Source organism: Varroa jacobsoni, unplaced genomic scaffold (assembly GCF_002532875.2).
Source record: "Varroa jacobsoni isolate VJ856 unplaced genomic scaffold, vjacob_1.0 scaffold_568, whole genome shotgun sequence".
NCBI lineage: Eukaryota > Metazoa > Arthropoda > Arachnida > Mesostigmata > Varroidae > Varroa > Varroa jacobsoni.
Genome location: NW_019213470.1, coordinates 193229 through 209604, shown reverse-complemented (window position 1 = coordinate 209604; position 16376 = coordinate 193229). Strand labels below are relative to the sequence as shown.

At 41.1% G+C, this 16376-nt stretch overlaps 1 protein-coding gene across 1 annotated transcript in view; it reads left to right on the top strand.

The window, feature by feature from the left end:
• The window catches only part of LOC111261551 (NT-3 growth factor receptor), a 145588-nt gene that overhangs the window by 75037 nt on the left and 54175 nt on the right, over positions 1–16376 (top strand). Inside the window, exons 3-4 of the mRNA XM_086968753.1 lie at positions 11488–11543; positions 15094–15290. Coding sequence (XP_086824879.1) covers positions 11488–11543; positions 15094–15290 — 253 coding nt within the window. The remainder of the gene's footprint in view (positions 1–11487; positions 11544–15093; positions 15291–16376) is intronic.

The following is a 16376-nucleotide window of genomic DNA, read 5'->3' as shown; positions in this document are numbered from 1 at the left end:
ATTGTTGAGTAATAAGTTGATGAACTAGCGTCTATCATGTTAGGCCGACCCTCTCTATATTATAGATAACTACTAGCGTTAAAGCCTGAACTATGTGTTGACGGTATCGACTGATGACCTTCGATGAGAAATTCAGCAAAACGGAAAGACTTGATAAGTTTATATATATATATATATATATATATATATATATATAACTACCGAAGGTGCTAAGTTACAGTTCAATATATCGTTTGTACCACTTATGTCACAAATTCAGTTGCATTATTAAAATACCTAACCATTGAGTTAACGGAGCATTATGTATCACTTTGCGTTAGCTAGCCACGATGATCATATAGAGCGATTTAAGTTTTATCTGCTATGTTATAGATGTAATACTTACAATAAAAAAAACACTAAATTATGGATACGCAAAAACATAAAAACATTGATGTGTTATTAATTTCACCATCTTAACATGGCAATGTTTGTTCAGTTAATAGGTGATCTGCCATGGAGAACTTGTAGGCTCGGCATATCAGCTGTTTCTGCAGACATAGCGGCTGAGTAAACGTTCATTGGTTTGTAAAATCTAAGTGCTTTTTTGCTTATTCTCTAATAAAATGATGGGAATACATCAAAGATTTAATCCAAACTCCTACTCTCTTCAGTCCGATGAAAACTTCTCCGTATCATGACACTTGCGTTGCTGGCAAGCGTTGATGAAATTGGTTGTTATCTGTATCGTTGTATCGGAATGGTAGTCTCCTTAGGTTTTGTCACAAAAGTCATTACGTATGCTGTCTTCTGTCGATTTTCTTTACGGCTCAAAACAAGAAGTTTTAGCCAAAGCTAAAGGCACTTTCTACAGCATCGCTCGTACCACAAATTCTTCTAAGGTCAGTTCTTTATATGTCTTCGCCTAACAACAAGTGTGAACTTGCTAAGCTAATCGAACGCGGCATGATTAAGTGACGCTGTAAAAGCTGTAACAGCTACCGCAGTACCAGTCGTAATAGTGGCCGTGTAGCCTGATAAAGGTCCAGGCGAAGGCGTAGCAATATCGTTTTGGACCTTACCGTAGCATCCTTCGGGCCCAAGTAAATACAAGCCCGCAAACGAAAAGACGTTCCCATCGGGGATGTGACAGCCTGAACTAGGCCGCCGTCGACGTCGCCGTCGTCGTCGCCGTTCACTCCACCAAGGGACCACAAGAACCAACGAAGTAGCTAGTGAAAATATACTACAAAGGCAGAACTCAGCCGCTACACCGTAGCATGAAAAGCACAGTGATCACAAAAGAAGGAATGTCCGAAAACAGTCCATTCATTTAGTCGGTCACAGACTTCTGCAGGCTGCGTCGTATTGCCTCCAGCGCCTATAGAGGTGACCGGACCCCTTGCCTATTTGTGTGCAGCACTGTGATGTGCGCCAGTGGGAAAACGTACTCAGCGTGTATTCAGTTAGTAGATTCTAAAGAAATCTATACGATTTTTTGTCAGAAAAACTGTAGAGTAGATTGACTTCGTGATGATCACTTAAGCACTGGGCTATTTTGTTGAACAAGTAAAGACTCAATTGTATACGTTTAAGGTGACGAGAAAAAACATGTGAGTTCCATATTCTTAGCTATGGCCTTGGACGGACTATATGAAATCAGGGTTACAGCTTTCAGAGCCAAAACCAACTGCGCATCTTTATGTTCTTTGTATTTGTACTTTGTTTTTTCAAATTACTCAGTTGAACTCTCGACGACATAGTAATATTTGTCCAGTATACCCTTCAAGTACTCTGCCTTCCACAGTGATGTAATCTTCAATATTATTTGATCCGCCCCTCACTTACTTAGTTCCGGAAACTGTACCAGACAGCAATATCATGAAAAATACTTCGCGTTTGAGTCATCACCCTGACATAGCCATCAGACCTTGAATCTTATGTCCTCTATTTTTCTTGTGGCGCCTTTTCTCTGGCCCATTCTCCAATCTTTGTTTTACCTTCTATTAAGGATGAAGCTCTTTCCAGCAGGGAAAAAGATGGGTCGGTCGAGAAATAGCGATAATCGCCGCACCAATTCAACACACTTCATGATTCCTCCACTTATTTCTCAATGAACGCTAATTTTACCAGTCAGTAGTATGTACAGGAACGGGATGGTACGCTCGGCAGACAAATAAGTACCCTTGCTTTCTAGGCGGACCTATCCGGGGCGCTACCCTACAAACCTTCCGTCACTTTTTCCCGCACGCTATAGCTTAGAATATAGGGTAAGTTTATCGTAGCCTCTGCTTTTTTCTCTTATAGGTTATTGTTACAAATGGACAAAGTCAGCTCCGGTGCGGCTACAGCGCGGTCCGAGTTGAAACAGTCCCTTTCTGTAGAAACGTAGTATTGATTTTCGTTTTTTTGCTGCATCTCGTGCACTGCCAGTACTTCCGAATGCCGCGACCTCTGTCGCTCCGCTTTGCATCATCCCTCGACCATCTAGGTTGGTTTTCGTACTAGATGCACAAAAACAAGCCCAATCAAGACCCCAGCAAAAATCAAAAAGGCCCTAACCAAGCTGACAGCAAATTATCCTAAAACAAGGGTTCCTGCTCCCTGTCCTTCCGTTCATTTTGCTCAGTTGCACTGTTGACTAAATTTCAATGACATTTTGGCAACGCGAGACGGAAGCCAGCGACTGGTACGGTAGCTTTTGCAACTGGCTTCCGGTCCAAGAGAAATAGATACAGTGGTGACAACAACAGACTAAAATGAGGAAAAGGAAGTATCATAGACAAAAGAGAATTTAGTGTAGGCCAGCTTCCATATTTTCTCTATTCTTGGTGCTCATATTCTCTCACTTTAAGCCATTCTTGCTACGTTGGATCTAAGTTGGCTACCCTTTTGAAGCTTGTAATTCAGGTAATATTAATATATATACATATTAATATTCTCTGAAATATCCACAATAGTCGAGGACTATATCTGTAATCACATTACGGCGTGGCGCCGGAACAGCTTGGTCGATGCTTATGAAAAGTCCAAGCTTACCAAACCACAGCTGTACGTACTGGAAGAACGAGAGGACGTAATTTTGTTAGGCGCCGGTGTGAACGGGACAGCTCCTAATCCTAGTCCACGCATGGAGGAGAGATCGAGAGATGAAGAAGGCGATAGGAATAACTTGTATTTGTAAGGTCCAGGCACAATCTATCTATGGTGATAGAGAAGCAATGGAGAAGTTCGCTGATGCGTGTTCGCTTTCGTACTCTTGCCGTGCTTCCTTCTCCTAGAGGAAGTCGCTGGTTCAGGCTAGTGGCATTAATGGCAATTGGCCCTTCCTACTTACCTACGACAGCACTAATGCAAGGGCGCAAAGGGTAAAGCAGTATCATAAGACGGCAGGATAGCTTACGGCGATAAGGCTAACGTCGAGAGAAGACGGGAACAGAGAAAAGGATGATAGCAGCAAACAAATCTTACCAGTTGTCAAATAGATAGTTAGTGTTGCCGTGCAACGTAATCGTTATCCACATGTTATATTTAATGGACGATTGACTTTGTCCTATATTGCTTACCACTGGGGAAGTTGCCATAGAGGTTGATTTTAGACGACTCCTTCTGCAGGCACCGCCACCAGTGCACCTGTTATTGATAAAACAGCTGTTGTTACCAAAAACAGCTTATGTGCACGCTTAATAACAGTACGCTGGCAAGTTTGTAGCGTGGGTTGGCTATCATAAAGTTGTTCTGGCAATAACTCCGTTTAGGGCTGAGACGGACTAACTAGTGTGATCTGGCCCGATCGTTATCATTTGGTGAGACACAGTGCTAAAACTATTTTTTGTGATATTAAAACGCTAACGATAGATCGCAGATACAAGGGAGTGAAAATTATCTAGAAGAAACAGACATGATGAATCGTTCCTTTAGTGATCTGGTTTCAGGACCTCTGAGTGCATCACAGAGGTCTCCAAAGAGGAGGGAGAAATTATCTATCTGTGTTGTGTGCTTGATTGTAGGTTCCTTAGAGTTCGAGAAGCGGTAAACAAAAAGCGAAATCGGACTTATACGAGTTGGACTCGCTCTGACGCATAAAGCCCGGATGGGTACCAGAATCGGACCTAGACTTATTTAAGCTTGTCGGCCGAGCCGTTCGAGTGTAAATAAAGGGGTTACATAGACTTAAGGAGTTGTCGCCACCTATATTACATCTTTTTTTGCACAACAGCAGCCAAGCTTAACTTGGCAGTAACTGCATCAACAAAATTGACGCAAGCATTTGTTTCTATAGTTCGTTAATTAAGTTTTTAATACAGAATGCATACGTGCGAATAGATCTAGCGAAGATCGCGGATGTCGTATTCATATCTAGTTACAAGGCCTAAACCCTCAATCGTAGGCTAAGCTTGATGAATGCCAATTAGAAACTAAGCCTACGTATTTATTAGCCCTATACGCAGAAATGTGTTTATTAATCGGGTTAGGCATCACAAGAAAAAAAATCGGAACAGAAATCGCTGGCCCTGTACGCGTCCTAGCATTGTTGACCGAACCGTTACCTGCAATAATGCATCAAGTCTATCGTTATCTTGCCATATTGAAACAGCCGCAAGAAATGTGGGTGGCGCCCATCACATTGTAAAAGCCCTCTAAAAGAAGGTGTATTCGGTCGTTTTCATAGATAAAGATTTACCTTAACCATTATTTTACCGTATGCCATATTAGACCCTGTGTTTGACCTTTCTGTCTTATTATCCATACAGAGTCATATTCATCTTACTGCCATACGTTCATCCTATAAGACCCCGGAGCGTTTTTTAGTTTTACTACAGATTTTTCTCCTAAATTTCTGTCTAAAATTCGCTTGCAAACTAGCGCCGCCGCCGCCGACATACTGATACGTGTTTTTCTAAAGGGAAAAAACAGTGATCTTTCGAACGACCTAAATTCCAAAAAAGGCCAGATTGGCCTGAACGAGTCGTGGCGCATCACGCTGCCTCTTTCTCCACGACCGGAAGAAGGTTGAGTATTCTATTGTAGCACTACTTACGTAAAACGTGCTGTGAAGATTATAAATAACGCTTTTCTCCTGAATGGCGGCACAGGCTTTCATCTGGAAATTTTGCGCACTCCTTTAACGTGTATAAGAAACGACAGAGCGAGCAAAGTGTTTCCAGCCAAAGCTAACCGTTCATCAATAATAAAAACTCTAAAGCGACTTGTAGAAGGCTATAGAATAAGGGAAGGGAAATGCGGATGCCTCACGACGACCTGCTTGCTGCTCAAAAAAGTTTAGAGGCTTGTGAGACCAGACCTGGAGATCGTTTGGAGCTGCAGCGTAATATGGTATTCTGGTAACGCAGATGGTTCCAGGCAATACAGAATTATTCATAATGACTCTGCATCTAAACAGCATTTCATGATTATGATCTGTTGAATTTCTTAACTCGTTTGATACTCGTGAGAGCCTACAAGGATAATAGTCCTGGACCGAGCGGCATGGAAAAATCAACAGGGCGGGATACACAACCAGACTAAAGAAAACATGAACGATAAGATGAAAATGGAAGTTTGGCTCTTATGAAAATACGATAGCGTATTGAAACTGAATTGAATGCTGAGAGTGAACGATCTTTGCAATGAAGTACCTTCCACTTAACTTAGAGCTTTTCCTGTCAGTAAGCTGTCTCCGAAGCAGGTTACTTAAGCCGGATTTGTGATCGGAATTGTCAAAACAAATTAGGACAAATAAAGTTTCTTAATTAAGATTTCATAAGTCGCTGTTGCTTTAATTGGGCTCAGTAAGCATTTTACCCATCAATAGTGAAGGCAGCAACCTTTGATGTGAGAAATATTTTCAACTCCACAATCTTCTATCGACGATACAGGTCAAGTGGGGTCTTGGGAAAACAAACAATTTCCACCAGTCTTCGCTAAAATTCAAGTAAACCAAAGTGGCATCTTTATAATGGGACGTTCTAGAAACGGGTGGAACAGAGAAATTCTTCAGCTCATGCAGGCCAACCTATAGAGCTAGACTGACATGAATATAGGCCGTAACGTGGCTAACTGAATTTTCGAATATGCACCGTAGAAATTCAAGTAAATAGTAAAAACCACCCTAATAGATTACCGTCATACAAATACAATGTCGTTGTATAGAAAGTATCTACGTAGAATTCGAAACTTGCGACATATTAAAAAAACACTGACGAAACTTAAAAACAGTAAATCGTAACAGCTGTATATTCCGAAGTTTGTACTGCACTCTTGGTGCCTTTCGTAATGTCCGCTATCCACGAAATGATTCAGTCGAATTGGCCTGTCGGAGTTCCTAATTTGTTCTGGTAAGTACGAGCCTACTAAGCAGTCAAAAACAGCTTTTCATACACCAGAATGGGAAGAACACGTCAGGAAAAGGAAATGGCGATAATTACGTCACAGTTAACACTGTGGGTTTTTACGCACCCTGGCCTTCTATTACTCGAATTGTTCGCAAGTGTCTTAGAGGCAAATCTGATGCAAAGAGATTTACGCAGAGGCTTTCTGACTACAGTAAATGCTAAAATGATTGATGATCATTTGTTCACTCAAGAAAAGCACAGCAGACCTGTTTGGATTACTCACCAAACGAACATTTTTACCGTAAATGCAGGAATCAATCCTCGACTCAATCAACCTCTGGCTTGCGCATGGTCTAAAGAAGACTCCCATTTTTCCTAAAATTTCTACCCTATGCCCATGTTCTGAATATTATGCCCAGTGATATCTCTTTGAAGAAAGCGTACCCGTTGATAAATAAGTTTGTTTCAGTGTTCCAAAAAGTGTTGTAAAATCGTAGCTAGCTATAATGTCAAATGGTAGGCTATACGTAAGATGGCGTACCGATTAGTAGGGACAAGTTTGGCATGTACGTGCGTCACGCGAGTATGTTCTAGAATAAGGACTTGTAGCAGCCAAACAGCCGATATTTAAATCTGCCAGGCGCTGTATCAAGACTGTCTGGATAAGCCTTCAATAAATATTGTCACGAGAGTGCCAACTTGCTTAGTGTCATTGTGAAGAGGCGCTTAGAAAATAGACCGAAAAGTTTCGACGTCGACGTGTGATTTATGGTGTTAAGGCTTCAGTTTAACGCTGAGGTCGATTCGAAAGGCAAGTACTTAAAGTAGCACGTACGTCACGAAGTTCTCTACACGTCACCTTATTATCTGTTTGAAGTTAAATGCAGAGTGTGCATCGAAATGATTCCGATGGATCGTCTATACATGTACATGTAATCATGGTTTGGCTCGAGATGCTTAGATAAGAATATTAGACGAGTTTATATGCATCATTCTCATTATTATCCATTTGTTTTTAGATGAAGATCCAGTAAACTGAACTATATGATTAAAGGAAAAAAATTACTCAGTACGTTTGCCTATGCCCACAACGGTAACAACTAGGGATGTATTATATTGAGTTTGCTAATATTGGTAGAGTTATTCAGTAGATTTCGGCGATTATTAAATTAAGGGTGCTAAGAAGACATGAGTGCGCGAGCCATCCTTCAAGCTTATTCTATGCGTCGCTAATTTATCGATAACAAATTACAGATAGTTACCTGAGCTAACTATTGTTAGCTATTACATATTAGGCAAGCGCACTGGAAAGATAACGTATTTGACAACTACACATAAGGGAAGTCCTCGAACTTTGAATCCGAGGCTCGTCGATTTCATACTAAAAACCAACCATCTGTTGGAGTACCTAACAGATACCTGACGTAAAACTCGACATCTTCACGATAATGAGTAAAAGACCGAGATAAAATCTAGTGACCTGACTTGGCGGGTAGGCATAGAGTGATACCCGAAAGCTACTGGGATCAATTACAATCGATCTTCCATTAGTAACGTTTAAAATTAGTTTCAATGTAAGATCGTTTGTTGCTAAAACTTCACACCTTCTGTCTATTTGGTGAAGTTGTGTTTGTATTGCATCATATGAGAAAGTCCTACCTACCTACCTACCTACCTACCTACCGCGGTCTTCCATTCTTTCATTTCTTTCCATTCCAGTCTTATAATTCCACAAGCAAACAAATCGAACTATCTGTATAATAATAGGTTATTATTGCTACTGCTACCCTATTACTAGAAATTATGCGTTGATTCAACAAATTCGTTAAATGCATGAACATTATGAGATACCATATTGAAGTTACATTCTAGCATGTAATCTTGGTCTAAGGGATCGAAGCGGTCCCAGCTTTCTTGGGCGAATTTTCAAAAAGTTTGGCAAACATTCTAGGTTGCTGTACCATTCCAGGTGGCCGTGTGCTAGAAAGGTTTCCAAATGAACTCTGCAAACTGGCAATAATTATTCGTGACGTTATTTTTTTCGGCGGCGCGCCACGTCATTTCGCTTAGTGGGTTTATTTCCTAAATGAATGGGTCACAGTTGTGCCCATTTGTAGGTTTCTACATATGGAACTACCGAACACATGTTATGCAAAATTAGAAACATCCAGAACGTAGAGGGGTAGTGTAAAATGCATATTTCCTCGTAGCTGATACATTCGCTAAGCATTACCGTAAATACTATTTTGTTTTTCCAAATAGCATGTAAAAATAGGCCACTTTATTCAGAATTCTGGCACGAGTTAGCAGACGATCTACTCTAGCAGCGAATTTAGTCCATCCAGATATTTGATAAAATGCTTTGTGAAAACATTGTGATTATAACCTTAATCAGCTGCGAAGTGATTGCCTCCATACAGGACAACATCGTCTTTTCATTTATTTCTCCTCAGCCAGTTGGACTGGATGGCTTCTAATTAAACGATATCGTGAAAACCGATTGCCATATATGAACGAGATCTCAGCGGGAAATCTTTGCGTAGAAATCGACCTTGATAATGCTGACAGTTACGTGAAGCCGTGATCCGTTAGTTCTCATTACGGTCAAGCAGTTCTTACATGAACAAATTCACATCGATAGTTATACTGTTACATATAGTAATAGGTTCATGGTTACTTATAATGCTCTCGTGAATGAATCGTCTGCAACAGTTCCAACCGCGCCAGATCGATTCAACCAATTTCAAACTTAGGACTATTCTTTCCGTTGAGAATCCCATCAGCAATGCTACCAAGTGATGCAGCCAAGTAACTGCTCTTTTTCTATTATTGCGTTCGTCTTTGGTCGCTTACTCTAACCCGACGATGACCCTTCTGCCTGGCCAATAAATCTCGCGTCTCGAAAAAGCATCTTGCGTTTCAAAAGATTTCGAATCGAGCCAAATGGTACAAAAGGCTTGCGCCTGAATACTGCCAGGCTTTGAGATGGATTCAGTACCACCCTTTCCTTGCTTCGGCCGGTTTGGGTTGCTATTGTTGCAAGTTAACGAAATCGGCTGCGACTTTTTGAAAATACCTAGCTCTATCATCCGAACCACGCAAACCATCTGGCACAACAAGCAGATTATAGAATTCCATTAAAGCCAATGAGTAACGTTGAGAACTGCTCTGGTAAATCGGTCAAGCTTGGGAACTCCGCTATGATGACGCGGTTAAGTTCAACCGATACAGGCTGATTTCATAACACGGAGCGTTTAGGTAGACCATAACAGTCTGTCACTGACCAAATGTGTGCACTGGGATGCGGCCAACCCACTTAAGCCCCAAAAATATAAGCAAAGGCTATAAAAAAGCGCACTGTCACGTATGGCTGGGTGCTCCAAAGGCTAGGCCCTGTAAAGATCAGGATGCCACATTGCTTGGTTTCTTTTCAACTGTTGTTGATATTGACTCCTCTCCGCACAATTGGGGTCAATAGCATATCCTCTCTAGCCAGCATACTTGCCGTCTGCAAAGAGACCGGATGACCTGTCTCAAACAGATAATTATCAATTCTTGTCACAGTATGTCCTGCCATACAGACCTGCAGGGCAGCCGCGATGGCTATTGCAGGCTAGCCACCTCTGCTTACGGCAAAGGAATAGGCTGTCTGGTACAGGACGAATAAATCGTACTCTCAAAAATTGAATCTAGCGGAAACCAAGAGCCAATAATGCCCGGTAGAATTTCCATCTTCATGTAGAATCACTTTCTAACAACATAACTACAATACATTACAAGTTAAACGTTGGTCGCTGAGTGACATGCTCTGCCGTGCAAGATCGCGTAGTGCATAAGCTACAATTGTGAAGTATGCTGATTACAAGGAATACTATCAAATACGGTTTTGTTCGGTCGAAGTGCCATATGTGTCTCACTGTTTAGCGTCATTAGGTACCAGGATCCCAATAAAAATCAGACAACCCACTGCACTGGTAAAATTAGCCGTCAGTTGACTCTTAACAGCGGCAAATATACCGGAACCTCACGTTTGCGATTCACAGTATCAAACGTCGGATTATACCGCCACGCCGTTGAAATACAAGCTTCATGACGGTCCTGCAACTATAATCAGCTAGGCATTTTTAACATCGGCAAAATTCTGCGGTCATCACAAGTCAGTGTCAAAGCCAGCATAGCTATTATCTAGTTTTCACACCCCCCACTGGTTTAGTTCTACACGTCCTTCCAACACGAAAATGTTAGCCAGTTAGGGAATCAGTGCTAGCACCGTGCACGGTACATTCCTTATATAAAATCGCAGCTCTATAGATAACAGCAGTTGATCATTTAGTTAGACGTCGCCATGACCACTATTGACGGCAGTCAGAGCGAAGGTACCGTGTGTAGTTGATTCACTCATAGACTGATCGCTAACCAGTTTGACGGCGCAATAGCGTCGCCGCTATGAAACAGGTAAAACATAACATGTTAGCGTAATAGTTGTGGAATCCGATTTATTTGTGGTCACAATTACGGAGAGATATACGCTTTGCTGTGTTATGTGGACGTTTGATACTGACGACGTTACCGTCAGACTGAAATGAGTAATTACAACTTTTGAGCCGCAGCCAGCAGTACTGTCACTATGCGACCCTGATCGCAGCAAACGTGATCATAGTAGACCTAAATAAGATGTACTACTTGAAGATTTACTCTCCAAGATATTTAAAAGTCTTCATTAAAGCCTACATAGTTTGGTGCGAGCCTTCGTTAGAGGGAGACGAGAACGGTATGGAACTAACTGATACCAACCTTCACAGATGTTCAATTTTCACATGTCGTATCCACATAGTGCTCACATAGTGAGCAAAGTCTGAGAAACGATCATAACAAGACGATCAGCCTGTCTACGCTAACAACGATGCCTACGGACGACTATTAGCTTCTCATCTAGTTTTTAAGCGTCGGTCATCGTAAAATGTTATTTGGACAATTTTTTTTTTCCTAACGGAAAACTACTTTTCGTTTCGAATCTATCATTTACAATTGTGGGAAATATTCGTCTCTAACTATTATAAACAATATAGATGAGACTGTCGGTTATTAACAGTTAACCATTAGCCTGTAAGGTACCAAACGAAAATAGCAAAAGCTGCCACTAAGAACCCCTCAATTTGATTATTCATTACAGGCGACAATTTCAAATCTGGAAACGTTGACAACCCTACGTTACCGCTGCCAGTCGAGGTAAATGACAATAATATTGGCTTCATTTATGTACATCAATAAGTAGAAACGTTCCGTAGTAAGCATTGTCGCATGTTGACATTAATCTGTCAAATTCACTATTTCTACACGTTCTATAGATGAAGCGAAAAAAAATACGATAATTGCAGAAAAACAGCTTGCCGAAGCCCGTAATTATAACATCTTGGCTATTAGATCACACGCCGGTTGTTCCACAGTTAATATATGTTTGCATCAAACTGTCGAATTGCAAATCTGATCCCAAGAGCTACAAGCGTTCGGCGAACGTCTTTGTGGGATTTCTGAAAAGCTGCTCCAGGGGTTCCGAGATGACTATGTATAGGTCCTTCGAGGAAAGGTGACAGGCTTCGTACAAGCAGCTGTCTTGTTCCAGACCCAGCTACCGGCAGGAAACAGAAGAAGTTGAAATAGCAGCGCTTTAACACCGACAGGTTGTTATGCTGAGGGGCGATGGTGCAGTAAATGCTAAGCGGGGCGAGTAAAGGCATCGTCGGTGTGATGATGTTATAGGCGTGCAGGATAAGGGTTATTGGTGTATGCCGAACATGCCATGTCGTTCTATAAAACGGTAATGTGTGATTAAAAGTTCGGGCTTTGTCGTATAAAGGAAACCACCTTTCAGGTTCGTTCACGTTTCGACCTGTTGCTAAATGGGATCAACAAGATCTGATGTGCGAAAAAAAAGCCCGGCCACTACCCCCAGACTGTTGCTGGGTTATCAGTTACCTCGTACTTGTTGCCAATTGCATGTAATCAAGAACTTCAACAAATTATTCCATTGATTGAACTTAACCAGTTAACGTCATCTAACTCATTAAGTCGCTCGTCCTCTTTTCTCACTTTCGTTGTCGTGTGCTTTGTACCTAAAATTAAAACCTTAATGACCTATTAATCGGTTAAAGGAAATATTCTGAACGATTTTATGCTGCAAAGAAATGACATATACGGTATGCCTGTTCGCACTGAATGTAACATCTTTCGCACCTTTCGGATTGTGACATAATCAGCCATTTTGAAAACAACGAACCGGTAGGTGGTTCGATAGATCAAACAACTTAAAACAGCCGGCGGCCTTGTCCAAGCAGGCTTCTGTGACCTCTACCGATGTCTGAATAAAATTAAGATTCTTATTACAGTTATTCAGGCAGGTCAGAGCGATACAGTTTTTTCTAAACGTTTAAATGGCTCATTGCACAGCTGATTTTGCTCTAGCCAACGATAGTTCGAAACAGATAACTTACAATAAAAGTATCTAACTATTTGCTTTTACTAGTTTCATTTATAGTACGTTAAAGCTAAAACGAGTTTTGGGCCTGATTCTTTTTGCTCAACATAGTATCAGGATAATATTTAGCTATAGTTGGCCGGACGTCAATTTCGAGCTATCTCAAAAAGCGATCATCTCACCCAAAAAGCGGTGGACGCCTTCTGTTCTTGCCTTACGTGAAAATTTCGATCCAGAATATCGCTATAGGCAAACGCAACGGAATATTGTGTGCGGCCGTTTTTATTTGCCGATGATCCAAACGCCGCGTCTGACGACAATGATTTCAGCAAAGGCGATTCTTATGATACGGCGGCATTCGCAGGCTGTAGTCACACAAGATGACAGGAGAACAGATCAAGTGCCAAAGGATACAGTATCTTTGCAATATTAAAAACATCTACTTACCAGACTTGTATTTTTAAACACTTGAGTGGTTAATAGCGTAGACTCCTTCAACCGAGTAGATCAATGCGTTATGGCAAAAGAATTACGGAATCGAACCGTTCCGAAAGAGTACTGTCTAATCCTGTAGACATGGGAACATAGCACTGGATTCTAGATTATTTTCGATCGAATGTGAAAGTTAACAATTGGAGACAACAACACCCATGTAAATGGCAAATTAAAAAAGTAGGCATCAGGAAACTTTCAGAGAGACAAACAGATCTCGAAGAACCTAGATGAAGGCAGATCAGACCTCACCCCCACGACCTTGGCCATAGCACCGAATTGTTAACTGTATCTTACAGCAGAACTAAGTTCTTTGTACTGAGTCGCCTCTTCGCAAGACAGACTAAATGTAATGTTTGCCTGAGCACTACGTTCTAATTTTCTAATTTAAAACTAATTTACTACTCAGAATCAAGTATTCGATAAAATTTGCCGTTAAGCTTTTTATACCATTCTGCCAAATTAAGCACGGTTGTACCGCAGTGTATCTCTTTATCTGTTAGCTCGGTAAATCAGATCTGCATAAATCCGGGCCAGCGCTTAAATTTTATGAGAGGGAATACCAGAATTGATATAATGCCATCGCCGCTTATTACAGATAATACGAAGCTAATGCAGTTTTCATGTTCGAGAAGACTTTGCAAGAACTTTCTCAGGTGAGCAGGTCCTATAGGACCACAGTTCTAAACGTATTCAGATGTCATAAGTCGTGCGCTGTTAACGATACCTAGCGCACTTAATCGTAGCCACCTGGAGAAACTCCACTTTCGAGTATGTTGTGATAGCAGTCAGCGACTCCATAAAACCTAAACTTTCCAATGCCCTCTGCTGACGGGTCACCATGAACCAGCCGATATATACAAACGGTACACGCAAGTCTGCTTAAATAAGAAGTGCGATAACTAATTAAATAGCTTGTCCTCTTTCCTATTCTTAAACAGCATATAACTGAAGGTCCCAGATCACCCTTACTGATATACGGTGTTACGTATGGATAAGGCGAGCGAGTAATCTAGACGTAAAATGAAGGCTAGACACGATTTCAGTTTTCTCTATTTTTACCTGTCGACACTAGTCGTCTATCTGTCCGTATTGCGCCCGATCGAAATGACCGATCCTAAAGAAGGTTGTTGTTTTCATAATTAAGCGTAGATTTTTAATGGCATAAAGTGCGATAGCGATTCGATAATATTTAATTACATGAAATGATAAAAAAAAACATTTCGTAAACGGTCAAGTAGATCGGTAGTGGTAGGTTTAGTGTTAAAATCGATCTCTTGTATGGTAATGTTTGGATCGTGGCAAAGCAAAACCTATTTATTCTGCTACCTTCCAATGGATTTTAATCGCCTGAAGCCAACGACTGAGATGCTCCTGTTAGACCCTTAATTTTATACTGATCTAAATATTAACTGAGCGAAAGCAATCTAACTGCAAATCACACTTTATCCACTGGTCAGTGGCGGTTACTAACAGAGGCCGTGTTTACCGACCCTGCCAAGGGCTTAGTTTAAAAATTCCAAGACATTTTCCATTTGTACGGAGTTATCGTCATTCAAATGTCAGGCCAGTAACTGTTCGTAATCCTAAGGACAACAATGTATTCTCCTTAATGCCAATGTGGGCAAATATCGAGTAGGACAGTCGACAAACAGCTCTGTCGCACCGAACGCTTATCAATTGATCTCCTGTTAAGAGATTCTTTACTATACTTGTTTTTGCAAAAAATGATTGATTTTTTATTACTAGTCGGTACAACAATAGGTATAGGGATAATAGCTCATGCTGATAATTGTTTGTCCTTCTTTACAGCCACAGTCGAATTTGCCCTTGCTCGCACTTGGTATCGCCTTCTTCATCACCGGTACTTTCCTGCTAGTTTCGGTGTTGATTTTCGTACGGCGTAAACATCCTAATACACGGAGCTGTCGTGACATGATGACTTGTCAGGTCGAAGCAAATACAGGACTCCCCCTCACTCGGAGTCATTCACTTAATAAAGGCATACAGTAAGTCACCCCTCTGTTACTTTATTTTACAGGCGACCAGGAAGTAAAAAAAAAACCGGTTTTATGAAGGATTTCGGGTACTTTTAAATTATTGTTTCTATATACTTACCACAATATATAGCAAACACCAAATCAGGCTTGGTTCAGTACAATACTGAACTAAACGGCCACTATCTACAAAACAACCAACTGTTTCACGCCGGTAGGTATAACGTAACATTGCTGGCTCCGGCCGGTTCTAACGAACTGTGTATCCATGTTTGGATTCGAACCTAGACCGTTACGTATAAACTTTAGCAGGAAAAGACGTTACCCCCTAAGCTATCACGAATTCTACTTTACATTAATACCATTATTTGACAATTGTCTTCGACCATTGTAATAGAAAAAATTCAAAGCGACATAATAATTATACCCCAGCCTTGATGTGAGCTTGTGTATGACTAGCAATGCAGACGACCTGGACTTTCAAGGCTACAGGCCAAACGCCTTTATTTATACTCTACGTATATACTACTGCAATTTTCTAGATCGTCATATGCATCCCATTTGCTGAGAGCCATCAAAAGCCGGCTAGGCCAGATCGGCTAACCTACCCACGCATAGAGATGGAAGATTGTCCTAAAGGATCAGTTTTGCGGAAAACGATATATACAGTGCCGTGGATGCTATGTTCCATCTACTAGGGGGCATTTCTCGCATCACAAATCGATCCGATAGGTCTTCTTTGACAAAACCTCTGAACGGATCGGGATTCTATACAATATCGCCTACTGATGCTGCAAGAAAAAATAATTATCGCTGACAGTGTCAACTAATATTTGATGCAGCAAGATTCACGTGAAGCGATATTTATGTCAGGCATCGTAACGATTCAATGTGCTGCATATAAAATTGACAGAAAACACACACGGGTCATTAAGTGGAAACTCTGGTGTCGATTTCTTAGCAGAAGGACGCTAGTAGTGAGAAGCTTAGGCTCTGAGAAACGGACATTTTGCTGAACTATATAATTCCGCTTATTACTTCAAAGTCAGAACAGCTGCACATAATTGTTAAAAAAAAAGAAAAAAAAAAAAAAAAAAA